Below are 26,529 nucleotides of genomic sequence, written 5' to 3'. Positions count from 1 at the left end.
TCGCCTGCGTATTAGAGGGCATAATGTTTTCTGGTCTGTGTCCATTCGTCTGTCCCTTATCAGGTTATAGTTTTGGTTTAAGGTAAGTTTGATGTGAAGTTGAAGTCACGTTACAAAATTTATATGCAAAATGAGGGTTTTGACCCAGATTTTGTTGTTCACTTAACATTGAAATGTGATAGTCTGAATTCAGAACACCTCAGATTTAAATTTGGTTTACGGTAGTTTACTATGAGGTTGTGGTCACATCATCCTGAAACTTAGCACACATGTTCATTATGATGTGAATATGATATGAATAATACATAGCTGAGAGGGTGATAGAGCAGATTGTTACCCCAAGAAATTATTGTTGCCCTGTAGTAAAGGTTGCAGTATCATGTCGAGGAGAATGAATAAACTCTTGAGAAAAGAAAAAAAATTCTTGGAATAAGATTAACTTGTACTTAGTAAAGGTAGCATATTGAAAAAAAATGTTATAATAAAGAACATCTAGATCATTGAACATCATCATGAAACGATTCACATGAATGGACTTCTTAAACTGACAACTATATTTTTTCTGAGACCTTTTAGTGTTTTATATTGATCACTTGATCAGTTTATGATACACTTTCCTTAATATTGTTTATTTTAGGTTGGAAAATAGTTGAACCCATAATGGAGATATTTAAGCAGTGCTGGCCCAAGATGGCAAAATTACATACCATCAAGTAAGTCACATCGGTTTACGGTTATTTAAATAATTCCGTATATATATAAAGAGTTCAAATTACAGATACGGAAACATGATCAAACAATCAGTTAAAATAGATAGAAAAAACCATGGCTGATAGAAACAATATGTAGTCAGCTACTTCACAACCATTTTTAGCTCGCCTGGCCTGAAGGGGCAAGTGAGCTTTTCTCATTACTTGGCGTCTGTCGTCCGTCGTCGTCGTTAACTTTTACAAAAATCTTCTACTCTGAAACTACTGAGACAAATTTTAAAAAATAGCTAAAAATAGAACATAGGGGTAAAATGCAGTTTTTGGCTAAAGCATTTAGAGCAAATCTGACATGGGGAAAAAATGTCCATCAGGTTAAGATCTATCTGCAATCAAATTTTCAGATGAATCAGACAACCCGTTATTGGGTTACTGCACCTGAATTAGTAATTTTAAGGAAATTTTGCAGTTTTTATAAGACCGCAAAAAAATTTGTATATTGGTATGACGTTGGCGTCGTCGACGTCCGAAGACACATTGGTTTTCGCACTCTTAACTTTAGTTTAAGTGAATGGATCTCTATGAAATTTTACCATAAGGTTCAATACCACAAAAGGAAGGTTGGGATTGATTTTGGGGGTTATGGTACCAACAGTTAAGGAATTAGGGGCCAAAAATAAGCATTTTTGTAACTTCCAGACATAACTTGTGTGTTAGTGTATGGATCTCTCTGACATTGTACCACAAGGTTCCATATCACAAAGGGAATGCTGGGATTGATTTTGGGGGTAATTGCCTTAAAATTTTAGGAATTAGGGGCCTAAAAAGGGGCAAAAAACAAGCATTTTTCTAGTTTCATGACAATAACTTGTGTGTTAGTGTATGGATCTTTCTGAAATTGTACTACAAGGTTCCATATCACAAAGGGAAAGCTGGAATTGAGTTTGGGGGTAATTGCCCAAAACGTTAAGGAATAAGGGGACAAAAAGGGGCCAACATTTAGCATTTTTCTAGTTTCCAGACAATAACTGTGTTCAAGTGTATGGATCTCTCTGAAATTGTACTGCAAGGTACCAAACCACAGAGGGAAGTCTGGGATTGATTTTGGGGGTAATTGCCTAAAATTTTAGGGATTAGGGGCAAAAAAGGGGCAAAAAACAAGCATTTTTCTAGTTTCAGGACAATAACTTGTGTGTAAGTGTATGGATCTTTATGAAATTGTACTTCAAGGTTCCATATCACAAAGGGAAAGCTGGGTTTGAGTTTGGGGGTAAATGCCCTAAACGTTAAGGAATTGGGGGCCAAAATGGGGCCAAAAAACAAGCATTTTTCTAGTTTCCAGACAATAACTTGTGTTCAAGTGTATGGATCTCCCTGAAATTGCACTGCAAGGTACCATACCACAAAGGGAAGGCTGGGATTGAGTTTGGGGGTGATGAATCATAAGGGGGTTGAACGAATTGGAGGGGGGGGGGATTTGTTTTTCCTTTTTTTCCTTTTTTTTTGTTTAAAATGTTCCATTTTAAATTGGTTATTTCTGATTTATATATGAAAGCAAATAATAATGATATGGTTTGAATAGATAAATTAAATTTTTTTAAGTTCTTAGACCACATTCATTCTGTGTCAGAAACCTATGCTGTGTCAAATATTTAATCACAATCCAAATTCAGAGCTGTATCAAGCTTGAATATTGTGTCCATACTTGTCCCAACTGTTCAGTGTTCGACCTCTGCGGTCGTATCAAGCTGCGCTCAGCGAAGCATTTTATTGATTATTATCTTGAATATTATTATAGATAGAGATAAACTGTAAACTGCAATAATGTTCAGCAAATTAAGATCTACAAATAAGTCAAACATGACCAAAATTGTCAATTGATCCCTTAAGGAGTTATTGCCCTTTAAAGTCAATTTTTAACAATTTTTATACGACCGCAAAAAAATTTTGTGGTATATTGATATGGCGTTGTCGTCATAGTCGTCCGAAGACGCATTGGTTTTCGCATTCTAACTATAGATTAAGTGAATGGATCTCTATGAAATTTTACCACAGGGTTCAATATCACAAAAGGAAGGTGGGGATTGATTTTGGGGGTTATGGTACCAACAGTTAAGGAATTAGGGGCCAAAAATAAGCATTTTTGTAACTTCCAGACATAACTTGTGTGTTAGTGTATAGATCTCTCTGACATTGTACCACAAGGTTCCATATCACAAAGGGAATGCTGGGATTGATTTGGGGGGTAATTGCCTCCAAATTTTAGGAATTAGGGGCCAAAAAGGGGCAAAAACAAGCATTTTTCTAGTTTCATGACAATAACTTGTGTGTAAGTGTATGGATCTCTCTGACATTGTACCACAAGGTTCCATATCACAAAAAGAATGCTGGGATTGATTTTGGGGGTAATTGCCTCAAAATTTTAGGAATTAGGGGCCAAAAAGGGGCAAAAAACAAGCATTTTTCTAGTTTCATTACAATAACTTGTGTGTAAGTGTATGGATCTTTATGAAATTGTACTACAAGGTTCCATATCACAAAGGAAAAGCTGGAATTGAATTTTTGGGGTAATTGCCCAAAACGTTTAGGAATAAGGGGCCAAAAAGGGGCAAAAAATAAGCATTTTCTAGTTTCCAGACAATAACTTGTGTTCAAGTGTGTGGATCTCTCTGAAATTGTATTGCAAGGTACCATACCACAAAGGGAAGGCTGGGATTGATTTTGGTGGTATTCCCTCAAAATTTGAGCAATAAGGGGCCATAAAGGGGCAAAAAAACAAGCATTTTTCTAGTTTGAGGACAATAACTTGTGTGTAAGTGTATGGATCTTTATGAAATTGTACTGCAAGGTTCCATATCACAAAGGGAAAGCTGGTTTTGAGTTTGGGGGTAATTGCCCTAAACGTTTAGGAATTTGGGGCAAAAAAAGGGGCAAAAAAAACAAGCATTTTTCTAGTTTCCAGACAATAACTTGTGTTCAAGTGTATGGATCTCTCTGAAATTGTACTGCAAGGTACCATACTACCAAGGGAAGGCTGGGATTGAGTTTTGGAGTGATGAATCATAAGGGGGTTCAAAAAATTTGGGGGGGGGGATTTTTTTCCCTTTTTTTTCTTTAGAATTTTCCATTTTAAATTGGTTATTTCTGATTTATATAAAAAAGCAAATAATAATGATATGGTTTGAATAGGTAAATTAAAAATTTTTAAGTTCTTAGACCACTTTCATTCTGTGTCAGAAACCTATGCTGTGTCAAATATTTAATTACAATCCAAATTCAGTGCTGTATCAAGCTTGAATGTTGTGTCCATACTTGCCCCAACTGTTCAGGGTTCGACCTCTGCGGTCGTATCAAGCTGCGCCCCAGCGGAGCATTTTATTTCAAATTAATTAGTTATCACTTATTGTTTGTTTAAAATTTCTATTTCGGTGTCTCATTAATTGTTTTAGTTTTTTGCAAGCATTGGACAATATACATCTAAAACATGAGCTCTCTCCTCAGAGACCCTCACTATAAGAAGTTTGTCAACTATGTATACCTAGTTAGTACTATCAACTCCTCCTACAGTTTTCAACTCAGAGCCCTAAAACTTCACAGTAAGATTACTTATATGTTGAAGTTGTGTTCCTGTTGTTATGGACTTGTTTAAGGAATTTTTTTCTCATTTTTCCAGACTTGGGAACTTCAGTCATTTTTCAGCAAAATTTTTGAAAGAGGGTACAAGTTTTGTGTAATCAACTCCTCCTACAGTTTTCAACCAGATCCATGAAACTTGACAGGAAGGTTGCATATATGTTGAAATTGTACACCTGTGGAATTGTTTAAGGATTTTTTTCTCATTTTTCATGACTTGGGAACTTAGTCATTCTTCAAATATTTAATTGTTCAAATATTCTCCATTGTTCAAAAAACATTCTGCACAACCTGCCGATTTGATTCTTTGATCTATTTTTTGTTGTACTATGACTCTTTAATCCCATGGGAATCACTTTTTTCAAAACCCAGCACTCATGATACAAATTTTTTATTTCGCTTATAATTCTTACAAATTTATAAGAAAAATGCAACCACCCACAATTAATTAATTTGAGTGCCTTCCATTCCCCCCACCATGACTGATTTTGGAACAACCCTGATTCAGAACTGCCAAGAATTCATGAAGCAAATGAGTGAGATTTGGCCAAAATTGTAAAGATCAAAGAGAAAAAAACAATAGATCAAAGGAAAATGCAGCCAAATAAGCATGAAAATGTGTGAGTCTCACGCTAATTGCATGAGACTTGGCAGCCCTGCTGATTATTGAAGGATTATTAAACACAGTTACAAACATAAAGAAAAACGAATTTTAAATATACAGACACATTTAACAATAGTACACAGAAATATAGATGTATGGAAATAATGTTTAAATTCGGTTCTTTTTTCAGTTTGTGGAATTGTGGGCTGTCAGGGGAAGTAATTACGATTCTTGCTTCTACAATTACAGAGATACCAGAAATGAGGTAACATTCATAAAAAAATTCTTTCTTACTGTTCACGTCAAACCTGATTCTTAAATAATATAAATGTGGGGAGTGAGATAAAACAAAGACATTTATCAGTTCAATAATTTTGCATGGTTTGGTTATATATGATGTCTTCAGATATCACTACATGTATGTCTTTATCAGTAAGACACCCAAGCCACAAACATTGAGCAAAAAGGTTTTACTGCTCTTAGATATGGAAAGGATTTCAGTGAAACAACAACCCATATTAGGTAGCTTGAAAAGAAAAGTAAACATCTGAATATTATTTGATTGCCTTCAAAAGAGTACAAACAACAACCACAAATTAAGGTATCATGAAAAGTGCTGACAATAATCATGAAATAATTCAAATAAATTGTTCAGCAGTCTAAATTTGTTTGAATTACAAACTTATATCAACTCACGGGAGGATTTTAAAAGCCATTGGACTACAGGTTTTCTTGTGCATGTTATTTGCTTGATAGTTGTATTAAGTAGAAATATAAAAATAATTATGTTATTTCAGAAACCTTGTTTTAGACGGTAATACTGTTGTAGAAGAAAATTGGCATGAATTAATGGGAGAAGAAAGTCCGTAAGTTTACTTCTTTCTGTAACATTAAGCATGCAATACAGGTTATCATAAATATTGAAAATAATATCATATGTGAGAATTTAAATTTCATTAAGAATTTTAAAAGTTACTAGTGAACTAAAATCTAAATAATAGCTAACTTTTTGGAACTTTTAGCCTGAGTTGTGTTAATAATTCACTTGTGGACATTTATTTGTACAGAGTACAATACTCTATCACCAATACATTATGTAAGTTTTATTCTGATCATGTATGGATTTATTCCATGTCAGATCTGGAAACTGTTATTGGACTACGATACGTGATATTTTTTCTGTAAAATTTTTATTGCATTTTGTTCTAAATAATATAATATTTTACTCTTGATAAATGAATTTATATAGCATATCACAGTGATTAAAATCGTCATTTCACTGATCACAAGAGCTGGAAGAATTCAATATTTAATCAAAATGCATGAAAATGAGAGAGTTTTTATAGCCTTTGTGTGATATCTTAAAAAGTTTTTCTTGATATATAATGATTTTTTGTGGGTTCCTCATGCCATATTCATCACTTATGAGAGTTTTTTTTTCTGAGCGTGGTTTAGAATTAAATGAAAAATGTCTTATTACTATTTGTTAGAATTTATAGTGGTAATGTATTGTGAAAATTTTGTTGTTGATTGGTTGCTGTTAAGTGTTTTCTGTTTAATAATTTTATTGCATTATGCCATTCCAGTATACAGAATTTGTCATTGCGTCACTGTGGGATTACAGATAAAGGAGCAGAACAGATTGGTCAAGCTTTAGGAAGTACAAAGAGATGTAATACGAAGCTTATCTCTCTGAACCTGTCAGGAAATAGAATTACAGATGTTGGTGCTGAACATCTGGCTTTAGTAAGTTATTGGAAATGTTTTGGTCTAAAATGAGAAGATGTAGTATGGATACCAATGAAACAACGATCCACCAGAGTCACCAGGACATAGATATAAACAACTATAGGCACTGTACTGCCTTCAACAATAAACAAAACCATGCCCTATAGTAAGCTAATAAAGATGTGAATCAATCAAAAAGAAAAAACCAAATGCCTGATCTATGATTAATTAAGTTCTGTTTGCATCAAGGCCTTTTTATCGTCATAATTAATGTATTAACTGATAAAAATCAACATATAAATATATAGATAGTCAGATGCAGATATTTTTTTTTTCCTATCAGACATTGGGTCCTACATGTAAGACAGTTTTGCCAGTCCTATCAACTGTTTGCCAGACCTACTTATTTTTTAAAATAATAACTAGTTCCCAGTTGGATTAAGATACCCCTTAAAAACCTTGACTAGAACGACTATGTTAAATAAGGATATGACCATGGGATGGTTTAATGACTGAGACCACATTTAATTTAAATTATCCTGCAAAATCAAATAAATAAATGAGAATGTTGTTCTACACTTGCCAATGAGAAAACTATCCATTAACTTTATGGATAGTTTTATATCAAAAACAAAGATAGTGGCAAGCTACATTTACAACAAAACGATTATATGTGTTCACACATTAACTAAAATGAATAAGAACACTCTTAGAAAACTAAAATAATACTTGTTTTTGTTTAATTTAATTTACTTAAATCTGGTCGTTACAACATTAGTTGTTCCTTAATAGAACTTTTGGTTTTCAATGCTTTTCAACTACATAAACTGATTTGGCCATCTATTGTTCCAACTGTTTTAATTCATGCACCACTGGTTTGTCATATGGAGATGAAACTTGTGTTTTTCGTACTAACAATGTTCTAGTTAAGGTAATGTATTCGCACCATGGATGCATGGAAGCTGAAAACATGCTTCTATTCAATTTTTTTTTTGGAAATATACTTTCGTTTTCATTCATTGCTGTGTGTAATGATAAGTTCAGAGAAATAGGAAAATAATTATGATCACATGACTTACGCTAATTGGATAAATGCAGAGAAGATCGAAGTCGGTTTACATCAGCACGTTTACCTATTACCGGCAATAAATGTGTCACTGTATCTAGAGAACTGTTATAATTTCATACTTTATACTTGACATGTATATTAACCAACACCAGAGGGTGTGTCATAATGTTTGTACAACTTCCTAGGTGAAAGTTCAAGGTCAGCAGGCCCACAGAGATGGATCCCATCTCAATGATGTCTAGGTTATTTCGAAGCCAAGGTTACCAGGACCAACAAAAATTTCAATTTCGACGGCCCCAAACATTAAAAATATTTGCCAACCTTGGGTCTGACACAAAGAAGTCATTTGCCAGACCATCTAAAATTCTGCCCCCTACATCCGACAGGTCCAACGATTAGCTGCATCACTGGACAGTGGCCAAAACAAAATACTTTTTTGGTAAAAGAAAAATGGAACCACTATGAAAATTGATGTCACAAAAAGTTATTTAATAAATGAATTTATAAATGAATTAGTATGATTTAATTTTTTAGAAAATAAATTTATGTATTCAAAAATATAATTCAAGTTTTTAGGAAAAGGCTGTATGACAAAATTACTTTTAGGAAATTTCAAATTACAGGATTAAGCAGTAATAATGTTCTTGTTTTTCAGGGTTTACGTATGAACAGAAATCTAATGTCTCTGTCATTAGCATCCAATTTCATTGGAGATAAAGGTGCTTCTAAAATTGCAGAGGTAAATATTTGCACATCTACTATTTCTTCTAGATGAATATTTTGCTAGTTATTGAGTATGTCATAGCGATGTCAAATTGTGTGACGTTATCTTCTACATCTGTTCAGGATATATATATATAGTACCATCAAACATTTCTGTTAAATCAAATGTGAAGTTGATAATTCAAACTGCAGGTGTAATCTTTGGAAACAGTTTTATATCAACACCTTTCAAATAAATATTCCTAATAATGCAATGCACTGGGTTTTGCCATTAGATTTTAAAATGTACAGATCAACTCATCCTGCCATTATGATTAATACTTTATGGTATTTATTTGTTCTGTCCACAAATGGCTATGCGACTGGCTCACTGAATTGTGTCAAAATTTCTCAGGATAGTAAGTGTGTATTCCAGAATACTGTAAAATCAAAAAATTTTGTGATGTTTTTTTTATTGTGAAAATTCTGACAAAAATATAAACTGGTTTCGCAAAAATATAAACTAGCATTTAAAAATTTTGATAGCATTATTTGTATGCATTATTTTCTGAAATTTTAAAATTCATCTCACATTTTGATTCATTGTTCAACAATGCCAATAAATGAATGTACTTAAAAATTTCTGAATTAACAGTAGTTGATATAATTGACCATTATGATTGTTGCTTTTTTTTAGAAAAAAAAATGTTGGAAAATCTCATCAACATATAAAACAGGAAAGTCTAGTAGTAATTAAATAAGATATTTTATTATTCTGTAGATATGAATAAAGATTTTTAATTTTTGTATATTTACAGATTTTATCACGATTTCCTCTAACACATGAAGAAGTGGTAGAAAGAAGAAAACACTTTTCTGAAAAAGATTTCCCAGAAAGGAATAAATCTGTAAGTAAGCATGAGTGTCCCTACAGTACATTAATGCTGTTAGTCACTAGTATCTGTATCTCATTATTATTGAAGCATGCAGCTGTAACAAGTGACACATATGGATCACTTCTTGTTGTCACTCTTGGTCTTGCATCATCATCTGGGTTACACTTTGTTAATACTAAATTTCTTGAAAATCGTTTCAACAGAATTCAACCTAACTTGCAACATATTCTTCTAGAGGACATGAAGATATCCACCTGCTAATATAACTGTTGATCTAAGTGATTTTTGGTTTTTACAGAACCAAAAAATGAACTTACCCATTTCTGCTTACTGTGGATTCATTATTATTCGTTGGATACCAATTTTCATGGATTTCGTGATTATAGGTTAACCACGAAATTGAATGTTCAACGAATGGCAAATTTACTATAGGTTTGTATGCAGACATTGTCAAAAACCACGAAATTAAATATCCACGAAAATGTAAGTTTTCCTTAATCCACGAAAATTGGTACCCACGAAAATAAATGAATCCACAGTATATCAGTTTGTTACACCACAAATCCTTGAAAATGGCTTGAAAGAATTCCACCAAACTTGTACAGATTCTTCTCAAGGACATGAAGAAGTATACCTACTATTTCATTTTTTTATCTGAGCGATTTATGGGGTACTTATAATGAATCATGGACTTTACAATTTCTGCTTGTAGTATTCAGAGACAGCAGGTGACACACGTCTTCCTTGGAGAACTCATACAATTTAATTATAAAAGAAGACATTTTGTTTTTGGTCATGTCTTTGTCCATTTACGTATTTGTCAAAATAAATGTTCTCCAAGTTACATTAGATTTAATGGAACCAAAGTGGACTGAATTTTAGTCATACCATGTGTAGTTAAGCACCTCCTGTATTTATTTATTGATTAGTCTTGTCCAGTTAATAGAACAAAATGTCAGGTTTCCTCAAACCTGCTCAAAAAGACACTTTTGTTCAGGGAGAAAATAAGTTTTTTCCTCTTTAAAATGAATGCCTATGATAATAAAGGCTTGATTTTATCGTCTTAAAAAGGAATGTCTATTCTAAACATTGTTTTGTTCTCATATAACTAAGAAGCAAATATGTTTATTGAGCTACTTATTTTATTTATTAATTGGGCAAGGTGCTTCTCCGGTCAAAAAACAATATAAAAATAAGAAGATGTGCGATGATTGTTGTGTAATTACATTTAACTGTCAACTTATTCCTAAAAATACATTATATATTTTATTAATACAAATTTTAGTTTGTACTTCAATCATTTCTCAAAAAAAAATATCTGTTTTTCTGGTTAAACATTGAAATAAGTTTATACAAATGTGACTCAATATCCCCCTATTTTTGAAACAGCCACCAGGAAGTAGGAGAGATGGTTCCAAAGATAGACCAGCAAGTGTCAGAAGTCAATCACATATGGATAAAGATAAGAAAGGAAGCAAAGCATCAGCTAAGAAAAAGGTAAAAAAGTATAACAAAAATACTGAACTCCAAGGCAAATTCAAAAAAGGGGAAGTCCATAAAAACTGACAAAATCTAACCCTATCAATCAATGAAAAAAGTGAAAAACAAGTGCCTTGTTCCTGACTTGGTACATGTATAATCACCAAGAGAAGTTTTTAAGTTGATAAATAGTCAGTTTTATGTTTTTGAAAAAGGTTAGAAAATCCAAAAATGAAAATAGCTAATGTGTGTATTGTTGCAAATTTCATAACCTTAATTCATATAAAACAAGTCCTTGTAGTAATGATGTGAAAAAAAATTTCCAAGAGACCCAACAAAACAATAATGCGAGTTAATTTTTTTTCTAATCATACAATTTCTTGTAATTTCATAGTAAATTGAATTTCAACAGCTTACTTGCAATTGAAACCAAATTAGAATTGTTATTTTATGTCAAAGTCAATAAAAGAAATATTATTTAATAGGATCCTAAGGGTAAAGATGCTAAAGAGGAAGAGAAACATGACAAGACCAAAAAGAAAGAAAAGGAAGACAAGACACTAACAAAGAAAGGTAGGTTGTCATGACAACAAAAGTCATGTTAACGTTGGAAGTTGACTTTATGAAGTTTATAATTGTGAAACTGAATTTAATTAAATCACATTGTCTTTAGTTCGTGTGTGTGGCACTTTAATAGAACAGGAGAAAATTAGCTCACAATTTACAAATTGTTTTTTTTTGTGTATTTTTGACACTTTAATAGAAATTCGAAATGTTTGATTTGTTTTTTTAATACTAAATAGTTACTGTATCTTTTTCTTCAGAATCACGAGGAACAAAAGGTTAATCTCAACAACTATATATATCTTTGCTATATACAGAATGAAATACCAAAAGCTTTCTTTCAGCCTATTTTTGTAGATGCCAGAAGAAATACTGTGTGCATTATTTTCTAGTCTGTGATTTTCTCTGGAATTTTTTGTTCCTGTAGAGTTGAATTTTCCTTTTAGATTTTGGAATTAAATTCCTTTTTGTTCTGTGTTGAATTTAAAGAAATACATTTAATATCTTTTCCATTGTAAAAAGAAAGAATATAGTTTCATGCATTTCTATTTAGTAAGAATTAACTAAATAGCTTGAGATAAATAATGAATGTGTATATAAGGGATTTCTTAATGATGCTCTCAGATATGTAATTTACAAAAAAGGATTAGTCTACACAATACCAGTAACATTTTGTTGATTTTTGTAAAAACATATAAAATCTGTATAAAAACAGTTTCAACCAAATAAGAAGATAAGTAATTTGAATACCACAAAATTAAATGCTCCTTTTTCTCACAGTTAAACTGATTACTTTGTTGATTACATTTGGTTAAGGTTTTTATATCACTGTAAATTACAAATATAACTATAAATGATACAGATTCTATGAGCAAAAAAGTTAAAGATTTGATAACAGTTGTTCCCCTTTGACTGGTAGCCATAAAACTAACATTACAGACACAATCAACCTTTTGATTCTCAAAAACCTAGGTATATTTTTATTTGAAAACCATGAAAAGGTATTTTCATAGTCTCAATAATTTTGTAATCACAGACTAGTCAATCAATACTTGGGGTTACAAATTTCAACAGTTTACTAAACATGTGCTCACTACTTTAGCATTAGTGGTAGATACAGGGAGGTCATTAAGAATGCTGTGTAATTCACCTTTTCTAAGATATAAATGCAAATGCCCTATGCAGGTACCCTATCACTTCTCTAGGATATGCCCTTAGTATAGAAATGGAAGAAAAAATTCATGAAATAATAGCTTAAAAGAACAAGCTGAAGGTGAAATAACTGACTTGTGAAATATTGAACAGAAATAAGATTTATTTGATGTGTTGAAATTTGTAACTCTGGTATTTTCCTCCTGCTTTGATTAATGAGAACTTCTTTTCTTTTTAATACTTGCAATTATATTCAGTTATTTATAACCAGAAAATATTTCAGAATTATATATGTTTAGAAAGCACAATGTTGAAACTGGTTTCTTGTAGTTGTTATTTTACTATACAAAATCAACAAAAATGGAACCAGAAAAAGCACATTTTGATTATGGTTGCATTTTTCCACAAGTTTAATACAATCTAAACTTCATTGGATTATTAATTTTCTTTGTTTAAATCATGATAATTTCTCTTTCTGTTGTTACAAAGCCAACAATATATCACTATCTTTCATATCTTGTAAGTCAATACCAATTTAAATTTCAGTTCATTTTGAAGTGAACAATAATTCAATGCAATTTTTAAACAATTATATTCCTCATGCTAGAATACTTCTATTACATTTTGATAGTTAATCTGCATTTCAGCATTTTATTTGATATCCATTAATTTAAAGTCTGGTCCATTTAAACATTCATGGTACTCAGGGAAGGCACTTTCAAAATGGGGTAACCACTTAGTAAGAGATATTTAGAATATCTCTTACTTTTCACTGTACTCCACACCTACCCATAGAAATGTGACATTTCAAAGTTCCTTTATTTGACCCTATGTTTGTTTTATTGGAACAGCAATAACATGTTTAATAATATTTATAGTTAAATTTCAATTGTTTTAGTCAAGTCCTATATTTTTCATTTGAAAAGAAATGCAACCAAAAACAACTACATCTACATGTATAAATAGTTCCTTTAGCTTTATATATTATCCCAGGTGATGTTTGTTTTAAAATATAAAAAATTGAACTCTTCCTTGCTATAAAACATCCATGAAGTAAGTAAGAATTCTATTTCAGATATTTCATATGCAGATTAAAAATTCATTATTAAAGGCTTCTTTAAGCCTAATTATGTGCCTAGTCTTTTGATATAACCTGGCAGTCCTTTGAAAAAAATGTCAAAATACATTATTGTGCATATTATATTGAAGTTTCATATTTATGTTTGGGTGTCAGATTTAGAACAATGAAATTTATAGTTCTACATCTGATCAAATCTGAAATTGAATAAACTTGCTTGTAATTTATCAGATATGTTATGAAATAATCTGATTTAAAAAAAAAATAAAATTGATACTTACTGAGATCAAGATTTCTCACATACTTTTCGAATATCAAGACACTGTGTTAAAATGACCTGAAGCTCACCTGAAAAATTTTGATCTCAGCACCCATCAGTTTGTTTTTTAATCAAAATATACTATTGTAAATAAAGTTGACTGTTTGCAAGAACATTTGTACATAATATATCTAAAGTAAGACTGACCAGAAAGGTAAGGAGCATCCAATTACCAGTATTTAAATCATCAAATTTTCAATTAACATAATTTCATAAATTTTATGAAGGCGATAAAAGTGGAACTGTCGGAGGTCGCAGTTCAGGAGGTGAGTTGTGCATGTACAGGGGAGATAACTTGGTAGAACTAATTGAACAGTCATTCTTTAAACAATTTTACACTGAGGCCATTGCCAAAGATAGTTTGTAAAGAATTGTTCATCAAGCATAAAAAATTTACCGGTATAGATCTATATAAATTTGGGTATTCTCAGTATAAGATTATGAAGTTTTAACTAAACAATTCTAAGAACGGAACTTATTAGCTTAAAGGATCATTGTAAAGAATTGTTCATCAAGCATAAAAAATTTACCGGTATAGATCTATATAAATTTGGGTATTCTCAGTATAAGATTATGAAGTTTTAACTAAACAATTCTAAGAACGGAACTTATTAGCTTAAAGGATCATTGTTATCCATTAGGAGTTCATGCTAACCTGAAATTATCAAACAAAAGGATCAGATATGGGAAAATTTCTGTAGTTTGAAGAATGACTTATTCTGAAATGATACCAATGTATGCAGCTTAACTTCTATTCTAGCTAACAGTACAATGTACGTACATCTAAAGAAAATGCATGGTCTATAATTGATCCTTTTCACATCTTTTCTTCAATCTGTCTATTCATGAAATCAAAGACCCTTAGTCCTGTTTCTATAGGAATGACATGGCGATTCTCTGAAAATTTAAAAATATTTTTGTTTTTTGGGTGGGTGGGGGAACTATTTGATGCAACAAGCAGAGTTTTATGTTTTATTTTTGTTTTTTGTTATTTATGGGTCTGCTTGGTGGCCTTTTTTGGTGGAAATGGACTGAACTTTTTATGATGACACATGAAGGGTAAGCAAGTGAGAAGTCAATAATTGTTCTTGACATAATGAAATACATTTCAATTACATCTGTTATAAGTGTTTGGAATGACTACTTTCGGTTTTAATGACAAAGTTAAGTATAAAATCTTTAAAAACTTGTAGCCATTTTTTACCAAAATGGCCTCCTTAGACTAGTGAAGAGTGGGTCTATTTCTTTTAGTGATAGCTCTTAGGTGGACAGATACTACCCAAGGTCCATTCTCTGGGCGTCACGACTTAAAAAGATTGTACCATCAGGTTTTATATCAGAAATCAGAGAAAACAACTGTTTTCCATTAGATACTTATCTTTTAGGATACGATCCTATCAACCTACTCCTCTTCCTCACCACTTCCCACCTTATTCTGGATAACCTCTGACCTTAATATAATTACCATTATGCTGCAGCAGCAAGGTATAGCTGATTTGCATATAATTTGCATATTTTTGCAAACTTATTTTGGGTAAACAATTCAACATTGTAAGGGTTAATATGATTGAGAGAAAATAAAAAGAAATAATAGTAATTCCAATTCTAAACACTTAATGGTACTCAGCTCACGGCTATGCATGTCATTTTCAAGCCCTCAATGATGACCCATGTTAATTGCATGCTTAAAGTACTCATGTAGTGTTGTAAAATTGATAAAGGAATAGCATGTTGTCTTTCTTCTCTCATTCTTTCATAATTTTCCTGTCACTTTACTTCTGCATGTGAGGTATCTGTATATCTTGTATCTCTTCAATACAGAATTATGTGTAAGTTTGTGTATTATATTACTTGAAAGATTAATTGTGCAATTTGCATATGTTTTTTCTTTCAGCCACTACAAGTTAAATAAATATCTTTTACTTTTAATTTTAAGAGGAATGTTAATGTTAATGATTGTGTTTGCATTCAGTTTTTACCATGAGAAACACAGTGTGAGAAAATTGTCAATAAACTTTCAGACTGACTGTCAGTGTTATACCATATATTGGAAATTATTTTTGCTACAAGGTATTTTTCACAGTAAACATTTTACCGCAATATTTACCTTACTTAACATTTGACTGTTCATTCAAATACAATGTATAAAGACATAAAGCACAATTTATGAACACAGCAAAGATTAAGCTGCCCCATCTAAGGCCCAAACTGCAAACAAAACCAGATGCCAAAAAAACCTGTTTAAAGTAATAAGACAGTGAAATAGTTGAAAATAATTTCAGTGTTTATCAGAAGTTGTTCATGAAAATCATGTTTTTTTTGTAATTGTTCATCTAATTCATGTTTATCTGTGACATTTTGTTTATGAGCTTGCTGCCTGATATACTTTGTATCACAGTATTGGAATTATGGGCAAAAATGTTAAGACTTTGAAAATAGTTTATTGCATCAGATGAAGGACGTCTTTACAGATTATTCTAAATAATAATGGCAGTTTTCATGGTCTTGACAGAAATGTTTTCAATTTTTTCTACAATCCTTCTGTTGGACTTTCTTTTATACTTTTAATGAATTTATTTTTTTATTTTCATTCTTGAACCATTCTCCTAGTTGACTCAGCACAGTTTACAGAAATCAGATCAACCACAAAAACCTGTCGATTTGCTGTGTTACAAGTTTTATAAATAGTTTTAATTTTTGTTTTTCACTACAGCTTCACTGCTATTTATGGCAGCCATCAGCGGTTCCACTGGTAATAAGTTATCTCCTTTGCACATTTAAGTCTCTTCAGGATCTTCTCCAAGATGCTCTGAGATTATGAATTTAATTTATTTTGCAAAGTCATTTTCATTGGTGCATTTATGACTTAAAATTTGGTTAATTGCAATACAGGAAAATTGTAGTTGTAATCATGGATATGTATCATATATTTACTTTATGATGTGCATGATACATTTATTTTTATATTTAAAATGTTATGTATAGAATAGAGAGTACATTTTAAGCCTCAAACAGCACTATGGTCTATTTTTATGAATACTTCAATACAAAAAAGTATTCAGCATTTTGAAAGTGGCTTTGTACTATGGAAAGATAATAAATTTATTTAACATTTATATATGTTTTCCATGAATTATTTCACAATTTTTTTACATTCTTTCACAACAGCAGCATTGCGATTTGTGTCAACACTCAGTGGTAAATTATCTCCCATTCCTGTACACAGTTACCCCCCTTTACCTTTTAAGATCACTTTATTTATTATTTGGTTTTAATGTGTAAAATGAAAAATTTTGGGATAAATAGTGAAATCAAAACACAGACACTTTTTTTATAAAGAGTTGCATACTATTCTTTCCTTTTCATGCTTTTGGAGAATCAAAATATGAATGTACAAACAAATTTAAAAAATTACTTTGGTTATCAGACTTTTTTCTTCAATTTTATAGTTTTCAACATAAATAGACCATTGATCATGGGTAAGATTAGATTAATAAATTTATTAACTATTATAGATCACAAAATATTAGACAATTACTGTGGGTTAGGTTTATAGAATACAATTATTAGATGGGAAATTGCTTGTTAATGGTAAATGAGTTATGGGTATATAAAATATGAAAAGACAATTAATACATTTAAAAATTGGAACCAACTAGTAAAAAGTGGTCAGTCTCATTTTTGCCTGTAACATTATAATAAAGCTTAAAACCTATGTTCATTTTTGTTGGTTATATTGGTAATTAAGGCATGACCAATGTTGTTTCCAGAACAGAGCTTTTTATGCAGGAATTTGGAGAAAATCTGAATGGGGCACTCATTTATCTGTTTACTATGAATTTTTTGAAATCTTGCCTTAAGTGACAATATGACTTGTGATAAAAACTGTGATAAGACATGAAAATAAGTGAATTTAAATGGTTAGTTTGTTTTAAATGCAATGGGATTTAAAAGAGAGAGAGAAATGGTAGACAAAATACCAGTCAGAGTTACAGTAGAAATGAGTCCTTCCCATTTAGATTTATGGAGCTTTAATCTTGGATTTTACAGCTTTTACGGAAATTGGATTGAAGTATATATATATATATATAGTGTATTCAACAATCAGTATTTCAGTCTTTGTGGCGGAAGAGCAAATAACATTATTGATCCAATACAAATGAATAACTTAAAATTGATTTGCAAAGAAAATGGAGTTTAGGAATTAAAATCAGATAATTTGATACAACCTTTTCTGAGTAGTTGAAAGATTCATATGAAATTTATAATTTATATTACCAGTAGGTTTTTTTTGTAATATAGAATTTGTTGGGTTTTTCAGGTGAAAAAGAAGTATAAAGTTATGTTGTTTTTGTCAGTGTTAGGTAGAACATATATACCTACATATAGATGTCTATATAATCATAAGTATCAGTATTTTTGTCATAGATTTTCAAACCGGGTTATTACTATTGCCAATACATTTTAGGAAGAAATAAGATAAAAGTTTTTGTGATTGAAAAACTCTCCAGCTATTTCACTTTTCATCAATCAAAATGGTAAATTAACAACAAAGACAAATAGCTTTCATATTAAAATTCAAAATAAATATTGACAAAGTAATTCACTCATCTATTTCATACTTCAGTTTTTTAAAGAATATTTAATAGGATGTTAGTTTTATAAAAGTTAGACAAGTTATAGTCATGTTACAAAGAAAATAGTACACATTTTATTTGTTGTAGGAAATGATATTAAAAGTTTAATAGTCTTCACTCTAAACTAGAACAGTTTTGAATTACACATCCTTTTAAGTATAAGTATTTTGGAATATGAGTTATGCTAACAGGATTTCAAAAGAATCTGTTCCAATCATTTGAAAAATTTATATAATTTCTATTTATTTTGTTTATCTTATTTGTTATGTGTTATTCTGAAATTGAATTATTTGAAATTGAAATAAATGGTTATGGTCTATTTTTAGCATCAATAGCAGCAGATACTAAAGGTAATAAGGGTAAAGGTAAAGGTAAAGACAAAACCAAACAAGCTGCACAGGAAGTCGAGGTATGTTGACAAGAGGTGGGAGTAACCTATAATTTTTTAATAATAATAAAGTATATCTTTAAATTATGTTGTTCAACTTGTTGACAGTGGTGCTCTTGGTACAGATATCATCCACCATTTTGTTCTACCATTGCTTACAACTACCATGATTAACCTGCCTAATTTCTTGAAATCTAGTGAAATTATTATTTGTTTTCTTCATAGCTTTTGTAACCTAGTCAGTTTAAAACAGAAGATATGGGGGAATCTATGCATATAATATTATATATTTTAGTTTGATTCTTTGTTTTTATGAATTAAAGGAAATGTTTTTTTTATGTGTTGGGTTTTTTCTGTACAATTATTAGTTTATTAACTGTTAACAAAATATTGTTACCTTGAAGGACTTGAGTGGTGGAGAAGTTGTTAATCCCTTGACTGATGTAGCAGACTTTATTGACGGTCAATTATGGGTATCAGGAAACAGAGTCCTTATTAACTTAAATTTATCTCGTAAGTAAAAATTAGTTTATTTTAACCTTGTTTTGTTTACAAGTTTGAACAGTTATGTTAGCCCCAGATTTATGATGGAAAAAACCTTATCAAAGATACCAGGCTTAAAATTTTATGCCAGATGCAGGTTTGGTCTTCGAAAGACCGTTCTCTAACTTTAGTTTGTCTCAACCAAATGTTATGAAAATTATACACAATGCTTATTACCACAAAACTCCGATCACTTTCAAATTTGGGTGGTGTCACTTTTACAATTCACAAGTTATGCTTCTTCATAACATTATATCTTGCTCATTATCTTAATATTAATGACAAGATCGAACTAGAGGCTCTAAACTTGACTAAAGAGCCTGTGTCGCTCACCTTGGTCTATGTGCATATTAAACAAAGGACACAGATGGATTCATGACAAAATTGTGTTTTGGTGATGGTGATGTGTTTGTAGATCTTACTTTACTGAACATTCTTGCTGCTTACAATTATCTCTATCTATAATGAACTTGGCCCAGTAGATACAGTGGAAAATATTTTGTAAAGATTTACAAAAATTTACAAAATTTATGAAAATTGTAAAAAAAATTGACTATAAAGGGCAATAACTCCTTAAGGGGTCAATTGACAATTTTGGTCATGTTGACTTAGTTGTAGATCTTACTTTGCTGTACATTATTGCTGTTTACAGTTTATCTCTATCTATAATAATATTCAAGATAATAACCAAAAGCTGCAAAATTTTCTTAAAATTACCAATTCAGGGGCAGCAACCCAACAACGTGTTGCCTGATTGGTCTGAAAATTTCAGGGCAGATAGATCTTGACCTAATGAACAATTTTATCCTCGTCAGATTTGCTCTAAATGCTTTGGTTTCAGAGATATGAGCCAGAAACTGCATTTTATCCTTGTACTATTTTTTAGCCATGTCGGCCATCTTGGTTTGCGGGCGGGGTCATTGGACACCATTTAAACTAGATATCCTAAAGATGATTGTGGACAAGTTTGGTTAAATTTGTCTTAGTAGTTTCAGAGGAGAAGATTTTTGTAAAAGATTACAAAAATTTACGAAAAATGGTTAAAAATTGACTATAAAAGGCAATAACTCCATAAGTGGTCAACTGACCATTTTGGTCATGTTGACTTATTTGTAGATCTTACTTTGCTGAACATTATTGCTGTTTACAGTTTATCTCTATCTATAATAATATTCAAGATAATAACCAAAAACGGCAAAATTTCCTTAAAATTACCAATTCAGGGGCAGCAACCCAACAATGGGTTGTCTGATTCATCTGAAAATTTCAGGGCAGATAGATCTTGACCTGATAAACAATTTTACCCCTATCAAATTTGCTCTAAATGCTTTGGTTTCAGAGATATAAGCCAAAATCTACATTTTACCCCTATGTTCTATTTTTAGCCATGGCAGCCATCTTGGTTGGTTGGCCGTGTCACCAGACAAATTTTTTAAACTAGATACCCCAATGATGATTGTGGCCAAGTTTGGTTAAATTTGGCCAGGTAGTTTCAGAGGAGAAGATTTTTGTAAAAGTTAACGGACGACGGACGCCAAGTGATGAGAAAAGCTCACTTGGCCCTGTGGGCCAGGTGAGCTAAAAATGAGACTATTTTGGCAGTTTTTGTTGTTTTGCACTAAATGTAAGAAGTTTGAAAGCCAATACCCGGTATGTTATACATTATTCAAAAATATAAATATTGGTATTCCAAAGAATGTCTGAAGGATTTTATTTGTTAGATTTATATCACTATTTGGTTTTCAATTTCAAGGAGCAAAAAAATGGCCCATACCTTCTTTTATATCCTCCATATTTTAAAGCTATTATTATTGATCATTTTGTAACAGGTAACAAAATAGCGGAGTCAGGAATGAATAATTTATTAAAAGCGATGCAATACCAGACCACTATACTAATGGACAACAAAAGTGGAGGAACAGGGCTAATGAGAATAGCATTATTAGTAAGTTTGATTATTCAGAACATTAAGTGGTTACACAGGTCAAAGAAAATAGAATTAGTGTAGGCATTAATTTTGATTTATTTATGAGGAGTTACTAAAAGTTTGTATGTATACAGCTGGTTAGACATTTGTCTGAATTCATTATCTGACAATTGCATGATCAATTTATATACAGTCAAACCTGCTTTAGTGGTCACCTGCCTGTAACAGTCACTTTCAGACCCTCCCAAATGTTTTCTCTATATAATTTAACTCATTTCAGCAGTCACCTGTCTGAAGTTAACAACCAAAATATAATCATGACGAAAAAATATATATGTTCAGTTTCGAGATAAAAATGAAAATCGGAATACGTCTGTAATCGAGATCTCGCAATAGGATGTGAATTTGTGAATTTCTCATGTTCCACTCCTTTCAGTTTCCATTGAAGACTGTATCATTGGACTTAATTTTCCACGAATATTAACTATTTTGAATGTTTTCTTCAAATAGGAGTACTGGAATCCACATTTTTTATTTGTCTGCTCGCACGAATGATAACTCTACCACTTGAAAACACTAAATAATTTGCCATTTGCAATGTTGTAATCAAATTTTTTTTTCAGAACCTCATTTAGTATTGTCACCTCTCTTTTAAGAGGTCACTTTTGATACTGTTCATGAGTGACTGCTTAATACAGATATAAAAATGGGTAAAAAATTATGATCAGAAATATTTTCAATATCTTTTACAATTTTTAAAATATTCGCTTATTGTATCACTAAAATAAATTATCAAACTAACAAGGATTGTTTATGATTATACAAAATTATATTCATTTGCTAAACTTTTCATTATTGTTCTTTAATTCAAATTTTCTTATTTTAATTGTAGAAAAACAAGATATCACCAGAACATGATGTTATGAGAAAGTTAAATGATATTATGTTACACAAAGATCCTTATTACAAACAACCACCACAGACACCTGATGGACAGTCAACAACATAAACAGTTGCCATGGAGATCAAGTGTGCCAACATATGAAGGATTATTATGTACAGCAGTGTGATAAACTTGTCTACTGTTACAGATGATTTGTACAAATACATCTAACTATGAACTTGAACATGCTTATGTTGACTTGTACAATATTTGTCCATCTTTAGAATATCAAAGCCATGAACACTGCTGAGAGTAAATTGTACATCCGTCCAAACTCTTTACATGTAAATTACAAATATTACAAACCTTCTTTGTGTATTGAATAATAATACTCCAATTCAAATCTTTATTAATATTTAATTTTTCAAACTGTTTGTGACTAAAGAAAAATATAGAACATAGATAATAATTGAATTTCCTTGTCTTTATATCTGATTTTGAGACAACTAAATATAAAAATGATTTGTTTTGTAATTTTTTATTGGGACAAAATTTAGACTTTAAAATCTGTGTAAATTTAAAAAAATCAGTTTCAGGGATTTTTGTTAAACTTGGAAGGAACCAAAATAAGTGTCATCATTTTTGATAATTAAAAATATTTATGTAGATTTTTTAACATTAACGAAAATTTAATTGGTCAATGATTCTGTTCTCGATTTTTTTTCTGGAAATAAAATATACATTTAAGAAATTTTTAATGTTTGAAATCAATGTTCAAAAATGATTTTGTAAAGTACATATGTACTGCCAACTGTGATATGTTTTAACTATTTTATATTGTATTTATTTTTTTTATGAAAATTATACTTTCTTTTTAACTATGTTGATGAGTGTAATAAAAATAAATTCAAAAGGAGTTTGTAGTAGTGTAATTTTTGTATCGCCCTGTTTGAGAGACATAGGGATTACTATCCGTTGGCAGCAGGGTGATAACTATTTGTATAAAGCTTTATTTATCAGATGGAAGAAGACCTGGATGCTTCATACCTTGTATGCAGATACCTTATGTTACAAAGTTTCTGTCTGTCATATGTCCATTGTCCTTGACCTCATTTTCATGATTCAGCTACTGCTTGAAAATTAAAAAAAAAAAATTTTGTCATGTGAATTTCTCACTTACTATATTTGGTATACGGGTTCCTTCCAATGTCTACATATCTGTCAGACTAGTTTCACCTGACCTCGACCCCATTTGTCGATCAGTGATCAAGGTTTAAGTTACATGATTAGGTCCATTTCTCAGATACCTTAAGCAGTAGGTCAACTATATGTGGTGTATGGAATGATTGTAAGGGGTACATGTCAGTCTGGCAGGTTTCATCTGAACTTGACCTCATTGTTATGGTTCATTGGTAATGTTAAGTTTTTGTGTTTTGGTCTGTTTTTCTAGTACTATAAGCAATAGGTCAACTATATTTGGTGTTTAGAATGATTGTAAGGTGTACATGTCTGTCCACCAGGTATCATCTGACCTTGACCTCATTTTTTATGGTTCATTGGTCAACGTTAGGTTTTTGTGTTTTGGTCTTTTTTTTAAAATACTAATAGCAACATGTCAGCTATATTTAGTGTACTGAATAATTGTAATGTGTACATGTCTGTCTGGCAGGTATCATCTGACCTTGACCTCATTTTCATGGGTCATTGGTCAATGTTAAGTTTTTGTGTTTTGGTCTGTTTTTCAAATACCATAAGCAATAGGTCAACTATATTTGTTGTATGGAATTATTGTAAGTTGTTCATGTCTGTCCGACAGAATTTATCGTACCTTGACCTTATTGTCATGGATCTTAAAAAATGTTAAGTTTATGTGATTCTTGTAGTAAAACCTTTATCTTTAAGACTTTCAACATAAAATCAATGGTCAGTTAAGTAGGCAAGACATTTCAGCGTGTGCACTCTTCTTAAAGAAATAATTTTGAGGGTCAAATGAATAGCATAATAAACTAGGTACTGTGAGCATAAATTACAAAAATACCCCATATCGATTCACCTGTGAAATAAATACATTATTCTAACAACTAGAATTTATCAAATAAGAATAACAAAATAGAACTTAACAGTTTCAATAAAGGAAATGCATGACAGATATGGATTAATTTGATTTTTACAAGCTGCAGACAATAGAAGGGGGCATAAGGTTTTTCAATCTGTGTGCCTGTTCATTTATAAATTCATCCATTTATCTCTTGGTCTGTAGACTAGTGATCCATTTGTTCATCCTATATTAGGTTAAATATTTGGTTTAAGGTTTTCCATGAAATTGTGATCACATCAACTTAAAACTGAATATACATGTTCATTATAATGTGAATTTAATGACGTGAATGCCAAATTAGGGTTTTGATCCAAATTTTTCAGTTCACTGAACAAGCAAAATTCAGAACATTTTCAGTTTTAAATTTTGGATTGAGGTGGTTTACAAAGAACTTGTAGTCACATCAACTTAAGAAACTTTTTACACATGTTCAGTATGATGTGAACTATTTAAACTGTATGCCAAATTACAGTTTTGATCACTATTTCAAAGCTCATTGAACATGGAAATGTTGCATTGTGAAATGAGTACATTTTCTAGTTAAAATTTGAGTTCAGGTAAATAACCATCAGCTATTGTCATATCAACAAGACACTAAGTAAACTTGTTAATTATTATATTTTTGACGGCTCACTAAACATGGAAATATAAAAGTGTAAGTGAGGCATGGTGTCCTGTGTTCACATGGTTCAATTGCCAATCAGCTCCTTATAGGAATTAAAGTAACTGAAGATTTTTTTACCAAATTTAGTGTTTTTACCTTAGATTTTAAAAACTATAATAGATAGGCTGAAAATTAGTCCAGCAAAAATTATCAGCAAAACAAGACTTGGGCCCCTACAGTTTCCATTCAACACAAGTGACTTAATTTTATACAAAAATACCCAATTGAGCAAGACATATTCCCTAATTGAAGCCTCTAGTTTGATAGTGTATAGTTATTATAACAGCTTATTCTGTGTCCTTAAGTTTCATTATAATTACAACAGGGTTGTGAAAAGATTATTTCTGTACATATTCATGAGTATTAGTGGAGTTTGTTGTTTAGCTACGAAAGTCAAATGCTATTTAGAAAAATAGTGTTTCCAGGTCGTAAATTTTGTATGAGAATAGTTTGATTTAGCTTTTCTGTAAATTGAATGTTTGTAATTCCTGCTCACTGCCAGAACATGTTATCAGTCCATTGTCCCTTCCTAAAAGAGATATTTTGAATCCTTTGTACATTTGGACTAGTCTTTATTAGTCCCCTACCGACGAAGTCAAAGGGGACTGTAGGTTGCACTCCGTCTGTCTGTCTGTCTGTCCATCCGTCAGTCCAGCAACTCAGTTTTCCACACTTTTTTCTTCGTTCTTGAAGATATTGATTTGATATTTGGTATATAGTTTTATCATGACAAGTTATAGATCAAGATGGAATTTTGTCCCGGTCTGATGATTTAGTCCAGAGTTATGGTCCATAAAAAAACTCCATAACTAATGTTAGAGTACTATGTTAAACCATATATCTGTACAAAGGGAGATAACTCATTTTTTAAAAGACATTCTTTGGTAAATTGTTTGAGGAATTTTGTGGCAGGTATATATGTTATTTTGTATAAACTAGTTTTCTGAATGCTACATGTATATATATATATATATATATATTTTTATTAAGTGAAATTCTTTAATTAGACAATAATCTATTTTTATTAAGGTATATATTTCATTGCATTACATTGTGTAGATAAAAGTTGTTGACATTTTATAGATAAGTTACAAATCTATATTAGTTTGTGACAAATGAAAGAAAAAATATTTGGAACTATTAATTATATTTGATGGTAATTTGAAAATAGATATACATTGTATTACATCATATCTAATTTTAGAGAACTAATAATCATATCTAATGTTAGAGTGTTATAGGTTTTCCACACTTTTTATCAGCATGCTTGAAGATATTGATTGACAATTGGTATATAGTTTTATGATGACAAGTTACAGATCAAGTTCAAATTTTTGTTTCGGTCTGATAATTTTGTGCAGAGTTATGGTCCTTGGACTTGAAAAAATTCACTCATATATTCAGTTTTCCACACTGTTTTTAGTAATGCTTGAAGACATTGACTTGATATTTTCTTTT

The 26,529-nt window shown here is 31.0% G+C and overlaps 1 protein-coding gene across 13 annotated transcripts in view; it reads left to right on the top strand.

The window, feature by feature from the left end:
• LOC127735708 (leucine-rich repeat-containing protein 71-like) overlaps window positions 1-23,225 on the top strand; it is a 51,094-nt gene extending 27,869 nt beyond the window's left edge. For 6 of the 13 annotated variants that reach the window (XM_052245970.1, XM_052245978.1, XM_052245969.1 and 3 more), the window contains exons 5-19: window positions 638-713; window positions 5,135-5,209; window positions 5,742-5,810; window positions 6,531-6,690; window positions 8,397-8,480; window positions 9,262-9,351; window positions 10,729-10,836; window positions 11,304-11,391; window positions 11,643-11,660; window positions 14,159-14,197; window positions 17,381-17,410; window positions 18,895-18,977; window positions 19,361-19,469; window positions 21,329-21,444; window positions 22,319-23,225. In XM_052245970.1, coding sequence (XP_052101930.1) covers window positions 638-713; window positions 5,135-5,209; window positions 5,742-5,810; window positions 6,531-6,690; window positions 8,397-8,480; window positions 9,262-9,351; window positions 10,729-10,836; window positions 11,304-11,391; window positions 11,643-11,660; window positions 14,159-14,197; window positions 17,381-17,410; window positions 18,895-18,977; window positions 19,361-19,469; window positions 21,329-21,444; window positions 22,319-22,435 — 1,262 coding nt within the window. In that variant the 3' untranslated portion in view covers window positions 22,436-23,225. The other 7 variants (XM_052245972.1, XM_052245973.1, XM_052245977.1 and 4 more) reach the window with 7 other exon arrangements.
• The last annotated feature ends 3,304 nt before the right edge of the window (window positions 23,226-26,529 follow it).

Source organism: Mytilus californianus, unplaced genomic scaffold (genome assembly GCF_021869535.1).
Source record: "Mytilus californianus isolate M0D057914Y unplaced genomic scaffold, xbMytCali1.0.p SCAF_3, whole genome shotgun sequence".
NCBI classification, from domain to species: domain Eukaryota; kingdom Metazoa; phylum Mollusca; class Bivalvia; order Mytilida; family Mytilidae; genus Mytilus; species Mytilus californianus.
Note: the sequence above shows the minus strand (reverse complement) of the source record. Positions and strands in the feature narration are given on the sequence as shown.